Here is a 16,158-nt window from a genome sequence, read left to right on the forward strand (position 1 = left end):
GTAGATCTAAGGACAACGGTTTTGCATCAGCCTAACATGTGCTAATAATATTATCTGTATGTGTTTGTATGTATAGTGTAATGCAATATGTTTGAGTATGAGTGCAATGTTGAACTGAATGGTTGTTTGCAACATCAGGGCAAATTCCTCACAAATTTGGGACACACGAAAAAAAAACATTAGTTGTATGTGTGCAATGTACTGTAAATGAACAAGTAACGTTTTTTTCCATGCAGAAAAGAGAAAAGAAACGTTTTTGCCGTGGAGCCTTCTGTTGGTGTCATGGAAGCCTTCTTCAGGTATCTGTGTGTAATGTATATGTACTGTATATGCTACCAGCAGCATCTATAATCCTTCATCAACATGCCTTCAAGCCCACCCTCTGCAGCACAATAATACGTGGCCTCAGCTGTGTAGAAGGCATAAGGACAGTGACTCACCATGAGCTGGAAGAAGAACCAAGCCTGATGCAGGGCAGCGTCACGGACCGTGCTGGTGCTGACCACCCACTGCAGGGCCAGTTCCTCATGAAGCAGCTGGACACAGCATTGACATGGTTAGTGTGACACTGAACCTCAGACATCAGCAGAGAAGACCTCATCTGCAATTTCTTACCAGCCACTGACAAAGCTTCATCACTCAAGTGAACTCATCTTTCATTACCTTTCTTCTCTTGAAAAGTTAGATATAAGTTAATCAAAAAATTACAAGCAAACACAAATAAAAATGCTTTTGACCTGAAAACATTTAAAATGAAACTAATTATTTAAGTTTTAATAAGATCTAAGAATAAAATTACTTATTCAATGAGTTAAACTAAGTCACTGAGAACTGAGTGAGCTGAGGGACTGAGTTTATGACACAATGGTTTAAGCACCCAAAAATGTACATTGAAAAACACCACCAACATTTCTGACAAGTTCAGTTTCTGGGCTTTCTTCCCTGGATACCAACCCCACAGTGCCTGACCTTGCGTGGGACAAGACCACTGTGCTAGGAGACACCACTCCATTTCTTCTCCCAACTCCTCGGCACTAACAGTTCAAGAACATCACGCACACTGGCTCCCCAGAGCGCCCAAGATGCCACCCACTGGCATCACATTTCCAGTGCTGAAGACACTCTCCAGTTATTTTTTTCTGATTCACAAGGATGAAAAGGATGACATTTGGGCCAAGTTTTCAAAAAGTGTAAAAGAAAACAAACTTGATTTATTTTAATTGCTGGTTTCTTTAAATGTGTTTTGATCTTGCACTTGAGAAATGCTGATGAAACGGGTGTTAAAAAAAAAACTGGTGTCAAAACATTTACCCTGATCTTACCTGAAATTCAGGGGTGTTTAATATTTTTTTTCTGCTGGGTGCAAATTCATGTCAATGCTTCCCATAGTGATGTGAAGAGAGCCCCACAGTGGAGCACCTTTTGAAAAGCTGGCCCCCAGGTTGAAAGAGTTGAGAGAGGCATGTGAATACAGCCTGCAGATGGGTGACAGAGGTGTTTCGGGCATGCGCCCATACTCTACCTTGCGGGCAGTCTGCCGAGCCGGGGTGGGGGCAGCATGAGAAGTCCCCTCCAGGAAGGCAGACATGCGATTAGGGCAGCGCTCTGAGGCCTGTGGGCAGGGGTGAGAGGAGGCCGAAAGAGAGAGAAACAGACAGGAGGAGATATAAAAGTGGTGGAGGTGGGGTGGTGAAGCATGGAGAGAAAATGAAGAGATGAGCGATGATCCTCACAGAAATCCGAGCTCTCGGAGGGGGGCTCCAATCGAGGTGTTGAACTCCATTCTCCTCTCCTGCAAAGGTCTGTGGAAGTGGAGCTCTTTGGACGGCTGGGGTATAACAGCCGTTACTTGACCTTGAACTTCAATACTGGCTCACAAGGAGGTTTCACTGATAAAATTCCTCTTTCATTCCTGGTTGGCAATATGTAAGCCTCCTAGAGTCACTGTTTCTCAGCTTCCCCCTCCAAAGCTACCACAAATATATTTCCAGTTTCTCCTAACCTGGAGCCAGGATAAATGCTACCAACGCGATGGATCAGGATGGAGGTGATGTCAAGGGTGCAGAGGCTCTATAGAGGTGATACAAGAGTGAAGCAAGCAGCACGCAGGAGAGTGATTGGTGCAGCAATAGCAGCCTGTCCCTGACTGATTCATGGGTTAAGGTTTAGCACAGCTAAGCTCCCAGAGGACCCCTGTCTCATACACTGTTCATTTTCTACTGATTCCTTAACCACCAAGGCTCACTGATTCTCTTATGTCAACAACTTGTGTGATTAGACCTTTTAAACCAGTTTCTGTCCTCTGTCTTGGTTTTGAAAACACTCCAGGTGTCCTGCTGATAAACATTTTAGTGACACTAATTTCAGTCTTATTCATTTAGGCAGCTCCCTAATTTTAGTCTTGATGCATCCTGAAACATTTTAAGACACTCATCTTAAAGGAGCTTAAAGTGTTTTAAATCTCAGTTGTAACAAAAAAAGACAGGGGTCCTCATAGATCAGCTTGAGAACCACTGTTATACCTGCTAGAACCTTTCTGAAGATGCCTTTGCCATGTGGCATTTTAAAGTACACATCATTCCCAAAGAAGCTTAAATGCTCCTCCTTATACCTTATCCCCGCAAACTAGGAGTGAGGACCAAACTGACCTCTCATATTCAGGAAGGAGATTATACATTCAAACGTGGAGTGGCCAGTGTGCTTGCAGATCTTCATTCCTCCTGAGCTCTTAATGAACTACAGTACTGGCGTAATGGCTGCAGTTTCTAGCATGCCTATACACACATTCTCCCCTTAAAACCCATTTCAGTCTCCCCCGGCACTGTGACATTCAGTGCTCTCACACTCAGACACACCATCCCCAAGCAAAGAGGGGTAAAAGCACCTGCTTGAGGTCACTGCTGGAGTTGGGGTGATTCCTGCGCAGGACGGCTTTGGGACCCCCAGGGGCGTAAGCAGAGTTAACCCAGGAGTGGGAGCGATCAATCCCCTGCACCGGCCCGAGAGGAGAGAGAGAAAAACGGGAGAGCAGCCCCAACCAGGGATTAAAACTCAGAGGGAGAGAGAACAGGGGGAGGAGGAGAGGGAAGGAAGAAACTTGGGAACAAAAAGACAGGAATGAGAATAACTTGGTCCGGCATTAGCGCTGGAATAAGGATTGCATTGTTAAGCAATTAAATCATTTTATCTGCATATTACCCATCCATCACCATTAGTTAGCGGCTGGCTGCAGTATGCTACAGGACTCTCCCAAAAAGATTAAATCTGATTCACACTTCAATACTTCAAACAGGCAAAATACACCAGGGCTGCTGCAAGGAAAGGACAGGTTCTCAGTATAACAGAGGGTGACAACTGTATTATCAGCAGGTCATCCTTCTCTAGAGGAGCTACTGCTGACAGATGAACATATTGTGACTTTAATGTTAAATTTAAAAAAAAATGTAATAACAATAATAGAGGATCCTACTAAAATAAAATGAGACAGAAAATCTTTCTCACAGTATGCTTATTGTGGACAGAGAGGAAGGGGTCTACCTTGTTTCCGATGATCTTCTGCACCTCGTCGTCAGGGGAGGTGGGCGTGCTGGCCAGGTCAGGGTTGCTGTTGCTGATGCTCTTGGAGCGGGAGAGGTTGAGGCTGCTGGGACGGCCTGTGGCACGGGACAGGGTGGCGTACTGGATGGGCATCCCATAAGGGGCGCTTCCCGTATCTTTACAGGTGGCAGAGAAAAACACAAAAGGCTACATCAGTACCAGGGGTCCCAGAGTGATGGCAGTCATGTTTAGGGTCTCCCTTCATCACATCACAAACTGTAGAGCAGAAGGTAGAATATTTGTGAGGGCCCTTTCATTAAAACCTATACTTTTACATATCAAATGGGCAGCCCCCTAAACGTTTTGTCTTCCTTGGAAAAGGAAGCCACCTGGTACCAAATAGCCTATATGTTCTTAACACTCTTAAGTGCAGAGGAAACAGCTTCTGTGATGGACAGTTTCATGTTCCCTTATATGCTGGGCCTTGTCTCTCCCACGTCCTCGAACACTCACAGGAGCTGGGGGGCCCGGTCTCCAGTGTGGGCAGGTGGAAGCAGTAGTGGATGTAGGAGGACAGCAGGTTGTTGCGGCCGTGCTGGTCCTGGTTGCCCTCCAGGTTCTTGTGGATCTGATTCACAAGCAGAGCCATGGCTTCAAATGCAGCCCGGCCCAGATTGACTGAACAGACAGAGGGAGGGAAGAGTGTGTGAGCAAAAGGAGTCAAAACCACAGAACAAAGTCTTACCAAAGGAGGATAAACATCTGTAAATCTGTGGAGCTGGGAAATGCAAGCTTGAAATTGGTTATATTAAGCACCTGTTTTGCATATCGAGAGAAACTTTTCAGTGTTTATACTTTTGTGGTACTGTACAACATATAAAAAAACAATAATATAATCTTTACGTATCTTTTAAAGTCGACTTGTACAGCGTCTAATTGTTTTAGTCGCCTTACCAGACTCCTTAACATGATTATTGTTGATTAACTGCTCATTTTGTGGAGTAATTATAAAATTTAAGTTGTTTTGAAAAACATATTTACAGTGGGAGAGATAAGTATTTTTAGTTTTTGGAAAAAAGCAGGAGGGGAAATGGGTATTAATCAGTTTCTGAGAAAAGTTTTCAAATCCTTAATCACAGATAAGTTCTTAGATTTAAACTGAAAAAAAGAGTGCTCACTCTAGAAACTGTTAAAACAGCTGCTATGGACTATAGGGCCGATATTGTATTATGGTGCTGCCCAAAAAGATAAATATGGAAAAGCACAAAAGCATCTTATATATAAGATATCCTTCTACAGTATCTGTCTTTGCTTTGGTAATCTTAATCTTACAGTGATGACAACTGAGCACATTTAAACTGAATTTTAAGAAACATGGGGAGAGAAAGAGAAAAAACAACAAGAGAAGCAAAAGCACACAGGAACTCTAACTTTTACATCAGCAAAATACACCACTTTTTAAGGTTTCCTGGAAGGGTTCTCTAAGCCCATTTAGGGCCTTCAAGCAACATCCACAGCCTGCAGCCTTTAAACTCTCGGGCCGTTCCTGTGCGTGAGCAGCTGGAGCCTCACCAATCTGGCCGGCGATGACAGGGGGCCTGACGATCAGAAGGATGAGCTTGTTCAGCAGGTGGTGCAGGAAGCGGATGCAGGTCTCCAGCACGGCGGAGCGCAGCTGGCCGATGCTGCTCTTCAGCTCCGCCTCCACGTTGCCTTCAGTGATGATGACATCTTTCAGGCGGAAGGGGAAGGAGTACTCCTCCAGCACGTGCACCAGTGTGAAGAACTTGTCCAGGTGGGGATCCTGAGGCAGCCCGCATGAGAACTTAGTCAGCTTCAGCCTCTTACAGCTAAGGAATGAGACTCCACTGCCCCCCAAGTGTGCTTGAAAACATGCCTAGTTTGCTTTCCTAATTATGGATTATGGGTTTAACTTCAGGAACCCACAATGGACTCTACTGTTGTACCTAGATTTGCTCCAGTATAACTAACTGTAAATAATGAGGAAGAAGTAACCTGTTGATGGATCCCATTTATTGTGGGAGGCTGTGTTCATGCACCCACAATTAACTTAACAGTACATAATCGGATTAACTCTGTCTTAATGATCTGCTAGGCCCCATTATGGACTTTCTTTAGCTTACTCCTAGAGAATTAGTTGAGGAAAGGGATCAGGTGGCTCAGGTGGTTTGAACATGGTTGTGGGATTCAAACATGGGATCTGAGCACATCAGCAGTATATTTAGCTATAATGAAAGCATTTACCCGTTTGGCATGCTTAGAACACAGACTTACCTGTGTGTGCACTGATGAAGCTGCAGTGACTTCAACGGTGAACACCCCTTTATGATTGTCCACCCACTTCATACCAGGCAGCTGCACCTGTGAGACAAGACTGATTGAATTACCAATGTACCCATCATGCATTGCAACATCCTTTCTGGGCCATACAACAGGAAAAGCAAAGTATATGTAACAGATCCTAAAAACCTCCTTTCCACAGCTGCACCCCACCCCACACCAAACACTGACCTAGCTGAGCAGGCCTGAGCTGGGTCATGAAATCACACACAGCAGATGCAGAGAAATGTATTAGAAAGCACCAGTTTACATTTTATGAGGAGATATACTAGGTCATAAACAGCTTATGGGGAAAACTGTATGCTTGCTTTGTTTTCAAGGATTCAAGCTCTTCCTGAATGCTGTAATATGCCCAAATTGTACCAAGAGCCTCCATTACTTCAGTAGACCAAAGCTGCAGTTTTATATCTCACTCTTCTACAACGCTGCATGATGCATTCATTATTCTGTCTCATGTGCTGACAGATGCAACATGATGGCAAAAGCAGTTTCTCTACATCTGGCAGAGCCAGAACCAGAGCAGTCTGTGGGTTGGTTGTCTCTCGGCTAAACCTGCCTGGAAACATACGATAAGGAGTCCTTGGTGGGAGAGAGGGTGTTGTGAAGAAATCAGGTTGTTTTGGGGAGACCCCTCCCTAAGACTCCCCAATATATTCGAACCCTGCCTCCACGCAGTGGCACAACAGCATGTGCATTCAGGCTCCGGACCTTGTCCTGAGCTTTCCTGCTCTGCCCAGGAGGCTGGGATACTGCAGTTCTGCACCTCACTGCAACAGGTTTGAACACCTGCGAGTCCTGTAAGTCCCACCTCTGGAACAGTGTCATTATGCACTCCAAATAATGAAACTACAATGCACACTGTGGGCAATCATGGCAAAGCAAAGTGAATGATTGCTTTAACTGCTTTAAACTGTCATGTCATGCAAATTCACCCTGTCAAACCTCCATAAAGGCAACACCTTCCAGCTTTTGAGCCATCTTGGGTTTCTCAAAGAACTTATCTAAAAACTGAACAGTGTGGATAATTTAAGTCTTTTTCTAACTACAGATGCTCTTGTTTGGAGGTGTTGTTGCCATTAAAAATCTCATTAGTTCTGAAGAAAAGTGTCAGTTCTTCAGTTCTGAAGTGTCAGACTTGCACCATTACTCAGATTTTAAAAAAATTAAGCCCTGAGGTTTAGCATTTGAATTTCAGAATTAAAAAGAATGTGAAAAGTAACATTAGGAAAAATAATTAAAGCACATACTGTCCATACCATCCCATGGCAATCCTACAAAACCCAAAAAGAACAGTGAAACTGAAGACTTGTTTCATGTCGGTCTGAGATTTTGTTGGGTTCTTGGAGAGCCTTCTTTTTTTGAGGGAAGATACTCACATCAGGGGTGAGCACGGAGTAGCTAGGGGGGGGCTTCTCCACAGACACAGGCAGGCTGAAGGAGCCTGTTCGAAGACGGCCATGCTGCATTAGTGGAATCCACTACAGAGAGAGAGAGATTCAGCAGAGTCAGCGACCTCATTATTTTCAGTGGAGCAAACAGAAACAAACTTAAAATGGCAGTATGCTAACATACACACGATGAACACAATCAAGAATGACAGCTAGAAAACTCCGAAGTACAACTTGTTTACAAATTAACTATTTGCTATTAGAAACACATGGGCAATTCGTGACATTACATGTGTTTGAAGCTTGGAATTGATACACTGGCTTCTTTCAAGAAACAGCTGGATGAGATCCTGGGATAAATTAACTACCAACTTGCAAATGGGTTAGATGAGCCGAATGGTCTCCTCTCACTTTTAATCTTTTATGCACACTGAGGTGAAATATGGTCGAAAGTTGATTTCTGTAGGTGAACAATCTGGTACTCACAATCTTCCCTTCACCTCCTACTATGCGCCACAAATAAAATTGTATTTATTATCCCTTCCAAGAAAGTGAAAGACTGTCTCAGGCACTATGAAAGGCAACTAGGGGGGCAGGCCCGAGACCTCACCGTGTATCCCACAGGCGTCTCCAGGGGTGTGTTCTGCTTCTGCTGGCAGCTGATGTGGTAGAAGGTGAAGAGGAAGTGATGGTTATCTGTCAGGTTCGCCGGGATCTTCAGCTTTATTTCCTCATAAAACTCTGGAGTTCTGGAAGGAGAGGAGAGGAAGAACACAGGATTAAGGAAACTAAGGGAACAATTCCATATGAGGGTCTTTCACAGACTCTCAGAATTTCATGTGCTGATGCTTCAGAGAGCAAGGGTACTCCACATTAGGTTATATTTCCCCTTCCAAAATAGCAAAACCTTATAGCAGAACTGTAACAATCTCAAATACTGTGTATGTATAAAAAACAATGCATTCAAAGATAATAAAAAGATGTGATGACTAGTGTATATGTTCAGTACAAATGCTTCAGGGGCTTACTTGTCATGGTAGATGACTGGAGTGTAGGCTTCTTTGTAGAACTCCCCGCAGCTAGACTTCCCAAAAATAACCTGCAGTTACAGCCAAAAACCATGCTGAGATATCTAGAGAAAACTATTCAAACAGGCAGATAGTCTACTAAATAGTCTGCACTGTAGGGATGATCTGACTGTCCAGCAAAGTCTGACACACACAAATTCAAAGTAATACATGGCAAAGCACATGAGGTAAATGATTACAATACAAGTCCCCACATACTGGTTAAAAATTAGATCAAAGGTATTTGATATATAAAGATGGAAACAGATGAGTATCAGCAGGGGTACTACTACAGAATAGCTGTGCAGCAGGAGGCAGATCACAGCACAGCTGATAGTTCCTACAAGATTAGAAAATGAACTCCTCCTGATCTGTGCTGTGTTGCACTTGCAGGGCAGGAGAAATGGAGACTATATTGATGGCACAGGGGGTGTCTACTCACAGGCATGGCCTGGCTGGGGTCCTCGCCTGCCATGAACTGCACCTTGACAGCAATGTTTCGCACTGAGCCCTGCCGACTGCTGAAGTTCAGGCTCTGGGGGTACACGTACAAGAGGTTCCTAATGGAGATAGTGAGTGGAGGACAGGGAGAGAGAAAAGGAGCAGGAGAAAGAGAATCAATCCAATCATTGAAAACATTTCAGGATTTTTCAGTCTAGATGGTCAGGAAATTGCCTACAGTCCTCTCTGAAAGTATACTGAGCTGTGACTTATAGCCAAGCTATATGTCAAAATATACAATTTGCATATTCTTACAAAAAATTTAATTCTTAATTGGCTAGAACTGGATTATTTTTACTGTTTTCCATTGCATGCTGTTAAGATATAGCCAATACTAGATGTGATTTTAAAAAGAACTCTCAACTCTTTTTAAAATTCAGGCATCCACATTTGCTGTGCAGGTCTCCAAACAGATGGTGTCTTTTTTTAACCTGCACTCTTGCCCAAAACAAACAGCCAAGGTTACTGAAGGACGCAGGGCTCCCTCTCAGCAGGTGCTGTGTGCTCCCTGACTGCTGAAACAATGAGCCAGGCTGGCAAAGATCTCCTGTCAACTCTGATCTCCAAAACACACGAGAGCCCAAAGTAACCTTGAACCTCCTGCTAGCTGCCAGTGGCAAACCCAGAATCTGATGCCGTTCGTTTCTGTTAGACTTCCAATAAAAGAAACCGCTCTGGAATTTCTGTTCAGTAAAGAAGAAAGCCCGTTCAACACCAGCCCGGGCACGACTCTCCATTGGCATGTTGTAAACTGACTGGCCAAACTGCCCACCGTGTAACACCATGGACCTCTGCCAGCTGCAGAATGTGTCCCACTGAAATATTTTCTCTGTCAGCTGAGACTGTGATGAAGGACAATGGCCTGTTGCATGAAACTGCACAATTCCACCCCATTCCACAGGTTTTGTACAGGTTTGATATTTAGGGGATTGTTCTGGTCAGGGAAGCTCATGGATGTCTGTTTCATTCTCCTGAAGCCAACCACACACATTGCCTGTAACTGAAAGATTTGACTGGGTGATGGTGGGGATTCCTTGTATCAGCGATATAAGCCCATCTGTGTATGACTGAGTTCTGATATAAAACATTTTCCCTCACTGTTATCGGGAACTGTATATATCAGATGAACCAAAGCAATTTTAAACCTAAACTACTGTCATTTAGAATTGCTTAGTCAGGAACTGAAAATGTTTACTTTTTTCCCCCCACACTGCCAGCTCTTAAAAAATCATAGGGGTTAGTGGAAATTGCAAGCTGTTCAGCTGTACTAGGGGCAAAAACATTGAAGAAACATGTTTTTACAGCAGCTATGAGGAAAATACACAGTGATCATGGACAATTAAACATGACTCAAAGTTCTGTGCAGTTATTAACACTCCAGCAATGCCTTCTTATTTCCAGAGTGCTACACACACGACTGTTGCAACATGGCTAGGAACCCGTATCAGGTCACAATGGTCCGATAACTGTATTCAATCCATATCAATCTCTCAAGGCAAGAGTTTCCCAACACCGTTTTACCAATTACTGTACCATCCATTACTGTACTATTACTAGCACTCTGAAGCAGTTACCTTCAAAGGTGGGACTAGCAGGTCTCACCTTGGTGAACAGACTGAAATTGCTGAAACTATTTTGAACAGTGTTTGCCAATTTACGCAAACCCAATCTTTCTAAACATTAAATTGTTATGGCTAAAAAACACGTTACCAATCATTTTTGTATCTGTTTCTGACATTACATGGCTTTAATATTGTCCTTTTTGTAGTGCCATTCATTAGCATACCCAGAACCGTAGAGTAGAAAAACAAAAACTCTTAACAAATATGCACGAAATCAGAATGCAGTAAAGGGAGATTTTTTTCCTAACTGCCTGAAAGATAAAAGCACCCATACACGAGAAAAGCCATTTAGAGCTCATGGTTGAAGTAATGGATGTCAGACTGGGCCTCTGTTCCCATTTGCCTGTACAAATCTACTGGAACCACAAGGCAGCAGTGAGCACACTGAAGATGATTAGGGGCTCTAGACAGTGGGAGCAAAAACACCCACAGTTCAAGAACGAGGCTAGCATGCACTCATCGGAGAGGCCGACCTATGAGACTGTTCTCAAATAAGCAAACAGTGTGAGGTGTGTAATGCCAGCTGTAACCCCAGCGTACAAACACACCCTAGACAGGGCAACACCAGGATCCCACAGGCACCCCGCACAACAGCAGCCCAGGCACAGCCATCCCCCCAAGTCTTCAACACTGGGTACTCATCAGGATATCAAAATAAATTAGCCTGGTTGTGTAGCCGAGGTACAATTCAGGCTCCTTTATTTTGAAAACATTGTAAGTTAATGTTCCAGTGTTTCATATGATCTCAAACCAAAGAGAAGTTCAATCCAGTGAAAATTGGGGTCAAGAAGAAACTTTCATTTTAATGCTGCAGGATAAAAGAAAAAAAGCCTCACTGTTCATATCAGGACACAGGAAGACTTCACATATAAATGGTAAAACAGAGCTGCAGATTACCAGGAGGAAATGAATGCAATTCTAGAAAGAAAATTAAAAGACAAAAAATAATTTACGGTAAATAACATTCCATAAAACCCTGAACTGAAATAATTGCTCAAGAGCAGCATTTTTTCTGAATCTAAATTGCTTTTCTGTTTCTTGAATGTGAAAAATAAAGATGTTAAATAAAATGAACTAAGGGATTCTAAAAACTATGAGGGGAAAATAGCTTCTAAACTTCACAGAGTGGGTGAGGTCTTGAGCGAGTGAAAACAAGAGTGCTTATCACAAAAATCGAATCCGGCCAAGCTGAGGTCACTCTGCTGGAAGTAAAGGAAAACAAAGATCTGGGTGCTTCCCAGACACCACTTCAATACTACAGCGGCATGCTGGGCTCAAAAAGCCAGCCCAATCAGTTCGCCCACTACAGGCTAGCCTGTGCTCTGATGTCAGCATAAACCAGTCAGCCGTCTGGAGCAGAGCCCTGCGTGGGCTTCCAGAGAAACTTGTGTGAAGCAGCAAAATTGCTAACAATTTCCTAAGCAGTATATTCCTCATTGGAAAAACACAGAGTCTGAAAACAGCTCTAGATATGGGCTCTGCTAAACAGTTTACCAGTTTTGTGAAGCCAGGAACTAAATGTGGGCTTTCATTTACATACGATCAAAAGTTTTAAAAAAAATTCACGAATTTAAAATGTTCACGAAAAGAGAACACAAGTAAATCTTTCAACAAGCTTTGCTGCTTTGCTTGCTTCACTGATTGAAGTAAATTTCTTCTGCAAACCTCTTTATCAGAAACTGAGAAATTCTTGAACACAACAACAAAACCTTGTGCCAGAGCCTTTGAATCAAAGGGCTCTATCAATATTGAATTTCTACATCTCATCACATATGGCAAAGTTACCACTTTTTGGCACAAAAAACTCCCATGATGGATAGAAATAATTCTATGAATGCTTTAGTGGCTGGAAGAACCCAGAGAAGCTCCTCGATCCAGTGTACTGCCAACCTCTGGTCACACAGGTGAAAACTGAAGCACCATCTTGGACACAGAAGGGCTGTTTCGCAAAAGAGATTGCAGCAGTGCGTGTACCAGCCCCTGTCTGCTCCGCTCCCTGGATGTCAAGGCCAGTGCAGGAAGGCTCTGCAAGTTATATTCGGTCATGGCAAACACAGGACAGACACTGGAAGGTTAATGATTGCTACTTAATGAGGTGATGTTTGAAAAAAAAAATAGTTGCACCAGGGGGGTGGGCGTCTAAAACAGCCTCTCAAAAACCTTTTTGTGATGAGCACACCCAGCTGGCTGAACTATAAGAGAAAACCTGCGATCCCTGCTCTGAGCACGCCAGCTGACAGCACCTTTGCGCACACCCATCAGCACAGCCACAGGAGTACCAGAAGTGAGGGAGTAGGTAGGTTTGAAGCTGGAACTTAAATGAGCTCACAGAAGTCCTGTATACAAGCAAGTGATTACACAGTACAGGACCAAAACACAAAAGATATCACTTTGCAGCCTTTAGAATACTTACCATTGTTGACAGCAGTCATGGATGAAGGTTTAGTCTAGCATACAAGTTACATGCCTCTATTTCATTGCTTTACTTGGACAAAGGGATTTCTTATATTATATAAGTTAAAATGTATACATTATCATTTACGGTGAGATATAAGGTTCCACAAAGATAACATTTCAGGGTTGCTCTGGATTGGAAGAATAAAACTCAGAGCTTTGAGTTCTAGATTTGATAGGTGATTTCATGCATTTCAATTAGTTGGCCCTAAGGTTGGGTTTTCTGTGCTGGGTGTCATTAGGATTGGTTGGCTGCTTCTCGAAATGAAGGGCTCCCTGGTCTTGCTTTGCGGGGTTCTGCTGGCAACATGGGGTCCAGGACTGCCCATGCCCACCCAAGACCTGCTGGATGACGGGCAGCCACCTGGCAAACACCAGAGGGTGGCTTCAGTGGACGACGTCAACGTCTTGATGTACGGGGTGCTGCAGTTCAGCCAGGCACTACACGAGATGTACCACAGCACCAATGACAAATTTGCCCGTATATCCCACCGCCTGGATTCAAAGGAGGAGAAGCTAGGCCTGCTGGGAAGGGAAATGGTAGACGCCAAGACAGCGGAAGAACAAGTGAAGACAGCTGTCAGGCAGCTGCAGGTGAGATATGACCTCACTATCCTACCAGCATCCAAGATTTGACATTAGCGCTTATTTTGACTAAATCTGAATACTGTGTATTAGCTGAAGACATTCTGGTCAGTTCTTCATCTTCATCTGAACGGTGCCCAAAGATTGGCGGAAGGCCATCAGCACTGATTTGCAGTGTCACCATGTGGCATGCAGGTGGAGGATGCCGAGCTGCAGCGCCAAGCCAGGGGTATTAAAAAGCTGTTTGAGAAGGTGCTGGAGCACCAGGAGTCCCTGCAGAAGCAGGTGAGCAGTGCGGAGAAGAGCGTGAGCACCATGGAGAAGAGCTCAGCGCAGGTGCAGATCTCTGTCCTCAAGGTAAGCGCAGCCACCTGTTCTTTAGGGCCTCTCTCAGCAGATTCCAACAAAAGTTGCAAATAATACAGGGCTCTGTGAACTTAAAACCAAGAAGCAGGGCACCACGGTGTATACACAGCTGTCTTTCAAAAGACCAAGTGACCGGGCACTGTGGTGTTTGTGTCTGATTGGTGGTATGCTGGGTATCGAGCCACTAAAGTATTGCTTCAGTATTGTAGTAAGGCTGTTTGTTTTGAGTTCTGGGATACATGCTATGATAAAAAGGAGCACAATTAAGGACGTTAGCAGTACTGTATATATGAACTATTCTGAAAATTCCAATTAAGCTATCATACATGTTTTTTTCCTAGTTATTTTAACTGAAGGAAGATCAGCAGCTTCAGATCAGAAAGACGTTCCCTCAATCACGAGACATGCGGACATAACTGTTCTCCATACTGACTTTACCGAGGCCTAGCCTGCGGTCCTGCTCTCTAATTGGCATCTGTCTGTGTTCTGGGGTGCAGAAGCTGAGCGAGAGACATTACAAAGTTCTGAGGACCCTCGCAGTCCTGGTGCAGAGACAGAGGCAACAGGTGGAAGAGCAGAGCAGACAGCTGATGCAACTGCAGCGCCTGGTACAGTATACTGTAGCAGTGCAACTGAGAGAAACAATTCAGACGATTCTCTTTAATTATTTTAATATTTGATCTTGGTTATTTCTGAGCTGTAAAAGTAAAGTATTTATTTGTGATTTAATCCTAGATTTAGTCACAAAACTCAACTGTGTGTAAATTCTCATTTACAATGATGAGAGTAGAGTACTGATTTACTGTACAGAACAGGGCATTTTACTCGAGTAGGCTTAAGTAAAGTGTGTTAAGAGAGGCCTTTTCTTTCAGATTGACTCTTGAGTGAGTCAAGGTACATCTGCAACTTACAATTTCTTGATGGCCACCCAGCAACGACCCCAGGACCATCCTAAGCTACATGCGCTCCTTACAGGCTGGAGATCTGTCAACGCTGAACAATGAGCTAGGAGCAATGGAATTGAACACTCATGAAAGGCACTCAGCAAGACCCAGATTAAAGCTTGGTGCGTGGCCAACCGAAGGATCCAGCTTTGTTCACAAACTTTCTTATGGAATCTCACGGAATTAGACAGGCTAATCTTCAGTAACTTTTTAATGCAGGAGCCGAGACATCTGTAGTGGAGTGAACCAGAGGATTTTTTGTTTTATTTTGTTTTCAAGGCATGGGAGAAATTTAGAATTTTCTGGGCAAGCCTGTAAATTAACTCTATGAAAAAGATAGCACTCCAGGTTCCCTATCCACACTGCATGTCTTTTCTGCAGTGGTCCCATTCCTGTATTGAGACAAATTGGATGAGTGCAGAGAATTTAGATTTGCGGGCAATTGGGCTGTGGGAGTCTGAACAAGCTACAGAGCCATGCTGTAGAAGCCAAGCCAGGCTTCTTTCAGGAAACAGATGGATGAGATCCTGAAATCAATTACTAAATAACTATCAAACAGATTAGAAGAGTCAATTGGTCTCGTTTGCTGCTGTGCTTATGTTCTGAAATTATACTTCAAAACTCTGGAACACCACCCTGAATTAGAGACTTGTCAACCGTTTATATATATGTAGCCGAAAACCTTTTCACGAAGGTTTTTTAGTGATTATCTTCTGTTTTTACATGCAGCATTTGTAAAATTTTATTTTTATTGTGATGTGTTCTTTTTATACATTGTAATGTGCTTTAAGATGATTAAAGATGTTGTGTAAAATAAAGTTTACAATTATGAAACCTATTCCACACTGACTTTTCACTAACTGGGTCAGCAGTGTTCAACGTGTAGAATAACTGTGCAATTTCCTTGCCTGTGTTATTTAAAAACAAACGTCAATTTCAATTAAGATTTAAAAATCTTTTATGTGTACTATGCTTCACAAGAATACCAATCTGAGGGGTAGCACACCTCAATTCACATACTACTGGAAAAACACAAATTTAAAATCCCAGTTTGAAATCACCTTAAAAGAGTCCTGGACTATTCAGCATCTCTTTATATTACAGATTTATCCTTTACATTATTGTATGTATTATATGAACTTGCAGTAAATGTATCTGTGAAATTTGTATTATATCACTGAAATTAAGAAAAAAATATTAGTAAACTTGTATTTTTGGCATTAAATTATTAGTAAACTGTGGCAATTAGCAGAAACTGTTCTGCTGGTAACAAAAGAGACTACAATAAAAGCTGGGGTTCTAACATCATGGCAACATCAGGTAATCCAGCCAT

The 16,158-nt window shown here is 43.1% G+C and overlaps 2 protein-coding genes across 7 annotated transcripts in view; one reads left to right on the forward strand and one right to left on the reverse strand.

The window, feature by feature from the left end:
* Positions 1–16,158, reverse strand: part of dock6 (dedicator of cytokinesis 6) — a 71,294-nt gene that overhangs the window by 28,770 nt on the left and 26,366 nt on the right. For 3 of the 5 annotated variants that reach the window (XM_088603472.1, XM_088603470.1, XM_088603471.1), the window contains exons 15-25: positions 8,796–8,913; positions 8,315–8,385; positions 7,897–8,035; positions 7,275–7,376; positions 5,833–5,919; positions 5,110–5,341; positions 4,051–4,215; positions 3,538–3,713; positions 2,885–2,989; positions 1,523–1,612; positions 441–536 (exon numbers count right to left, since the gene is read on the reverse strand). In XM_088603472.1, coding sequence (XP_088459598.1) covers positions 441–536; positions 1,523–1,612; positions 2,885–2,989; positions 3,538–3,713; positions 4,051–4,215; positions 5,110–5,341; positions 5,833–5,919; positions 7,275–7,376; positions 7,897–8,035; positions 8,315–8,385; positions 8,796–8,913 — 1,381 coding nt within the window. The remainder of the gene's footprint in view (positions 1–440; positions 537–1,522; positions 1,613–2,884; positions 2,990–3,537; positions 3,714–4,050; positions 4,216–5,109; positions 5,342–5,832; positions 5,920–7,274; positions 7,377–7,896; positions 8,036–8,314; positions 8,386–8,795; positions 8,914–16,158) is intronic. The other 2 variants (XM_088603474.1, XM_088603473.1) reach the window with 2 other exon arrangements.
* angptl8 (angiopoietin like 8) lies at positions 12,489–15,643 on the forward strand. 2 transcript variants are annotated; one of them, XM_088603475.1, is made up of 5 exons: positions 12,489–12,772; positions 13,173–13,524; positions 13,711–13,872; positions 14,379–14,489; positions 14,754–15,643. In XM_088603475.1, exons 2-5 carry the CDS (start codon positions 13,195–13,197, stop codon positions 14,763–14,765), a joined length of 615 nt encoding a protein of 204 aa, XP_088459601.1. In that variant the 5' UTR covers positions 12,489–12,772; positions 13,173–13,194; the 3' UTR covers positions 14,766–15,643. The 2 variants fall into 2 exon arrangements, with proteins under 2 accessions (XP_088459601.1, XP_088459603.1); XM_088603477.1 differs by lacking the exon at positions 12,489–12,772 and having other exon boundaries at positions 12,827–13,524.

The sequence above is a fragment of the Lepisosteus platostomus genome, chromosome 13 (genome assembly GCF_059453375.1).
Source record: "Lepisosteus platostomus isolate fLepPlt1 chromosome 13, fLepPlt1.hap1, whole genome shotgun sequence".
Taxonomy (NCBI): Eukaryota; Metazoa; Chordata; class Actinopteri; order Semionotiformes; family Lepisosteidae; genus Lepisosteus; species Lepisosteus platostomus.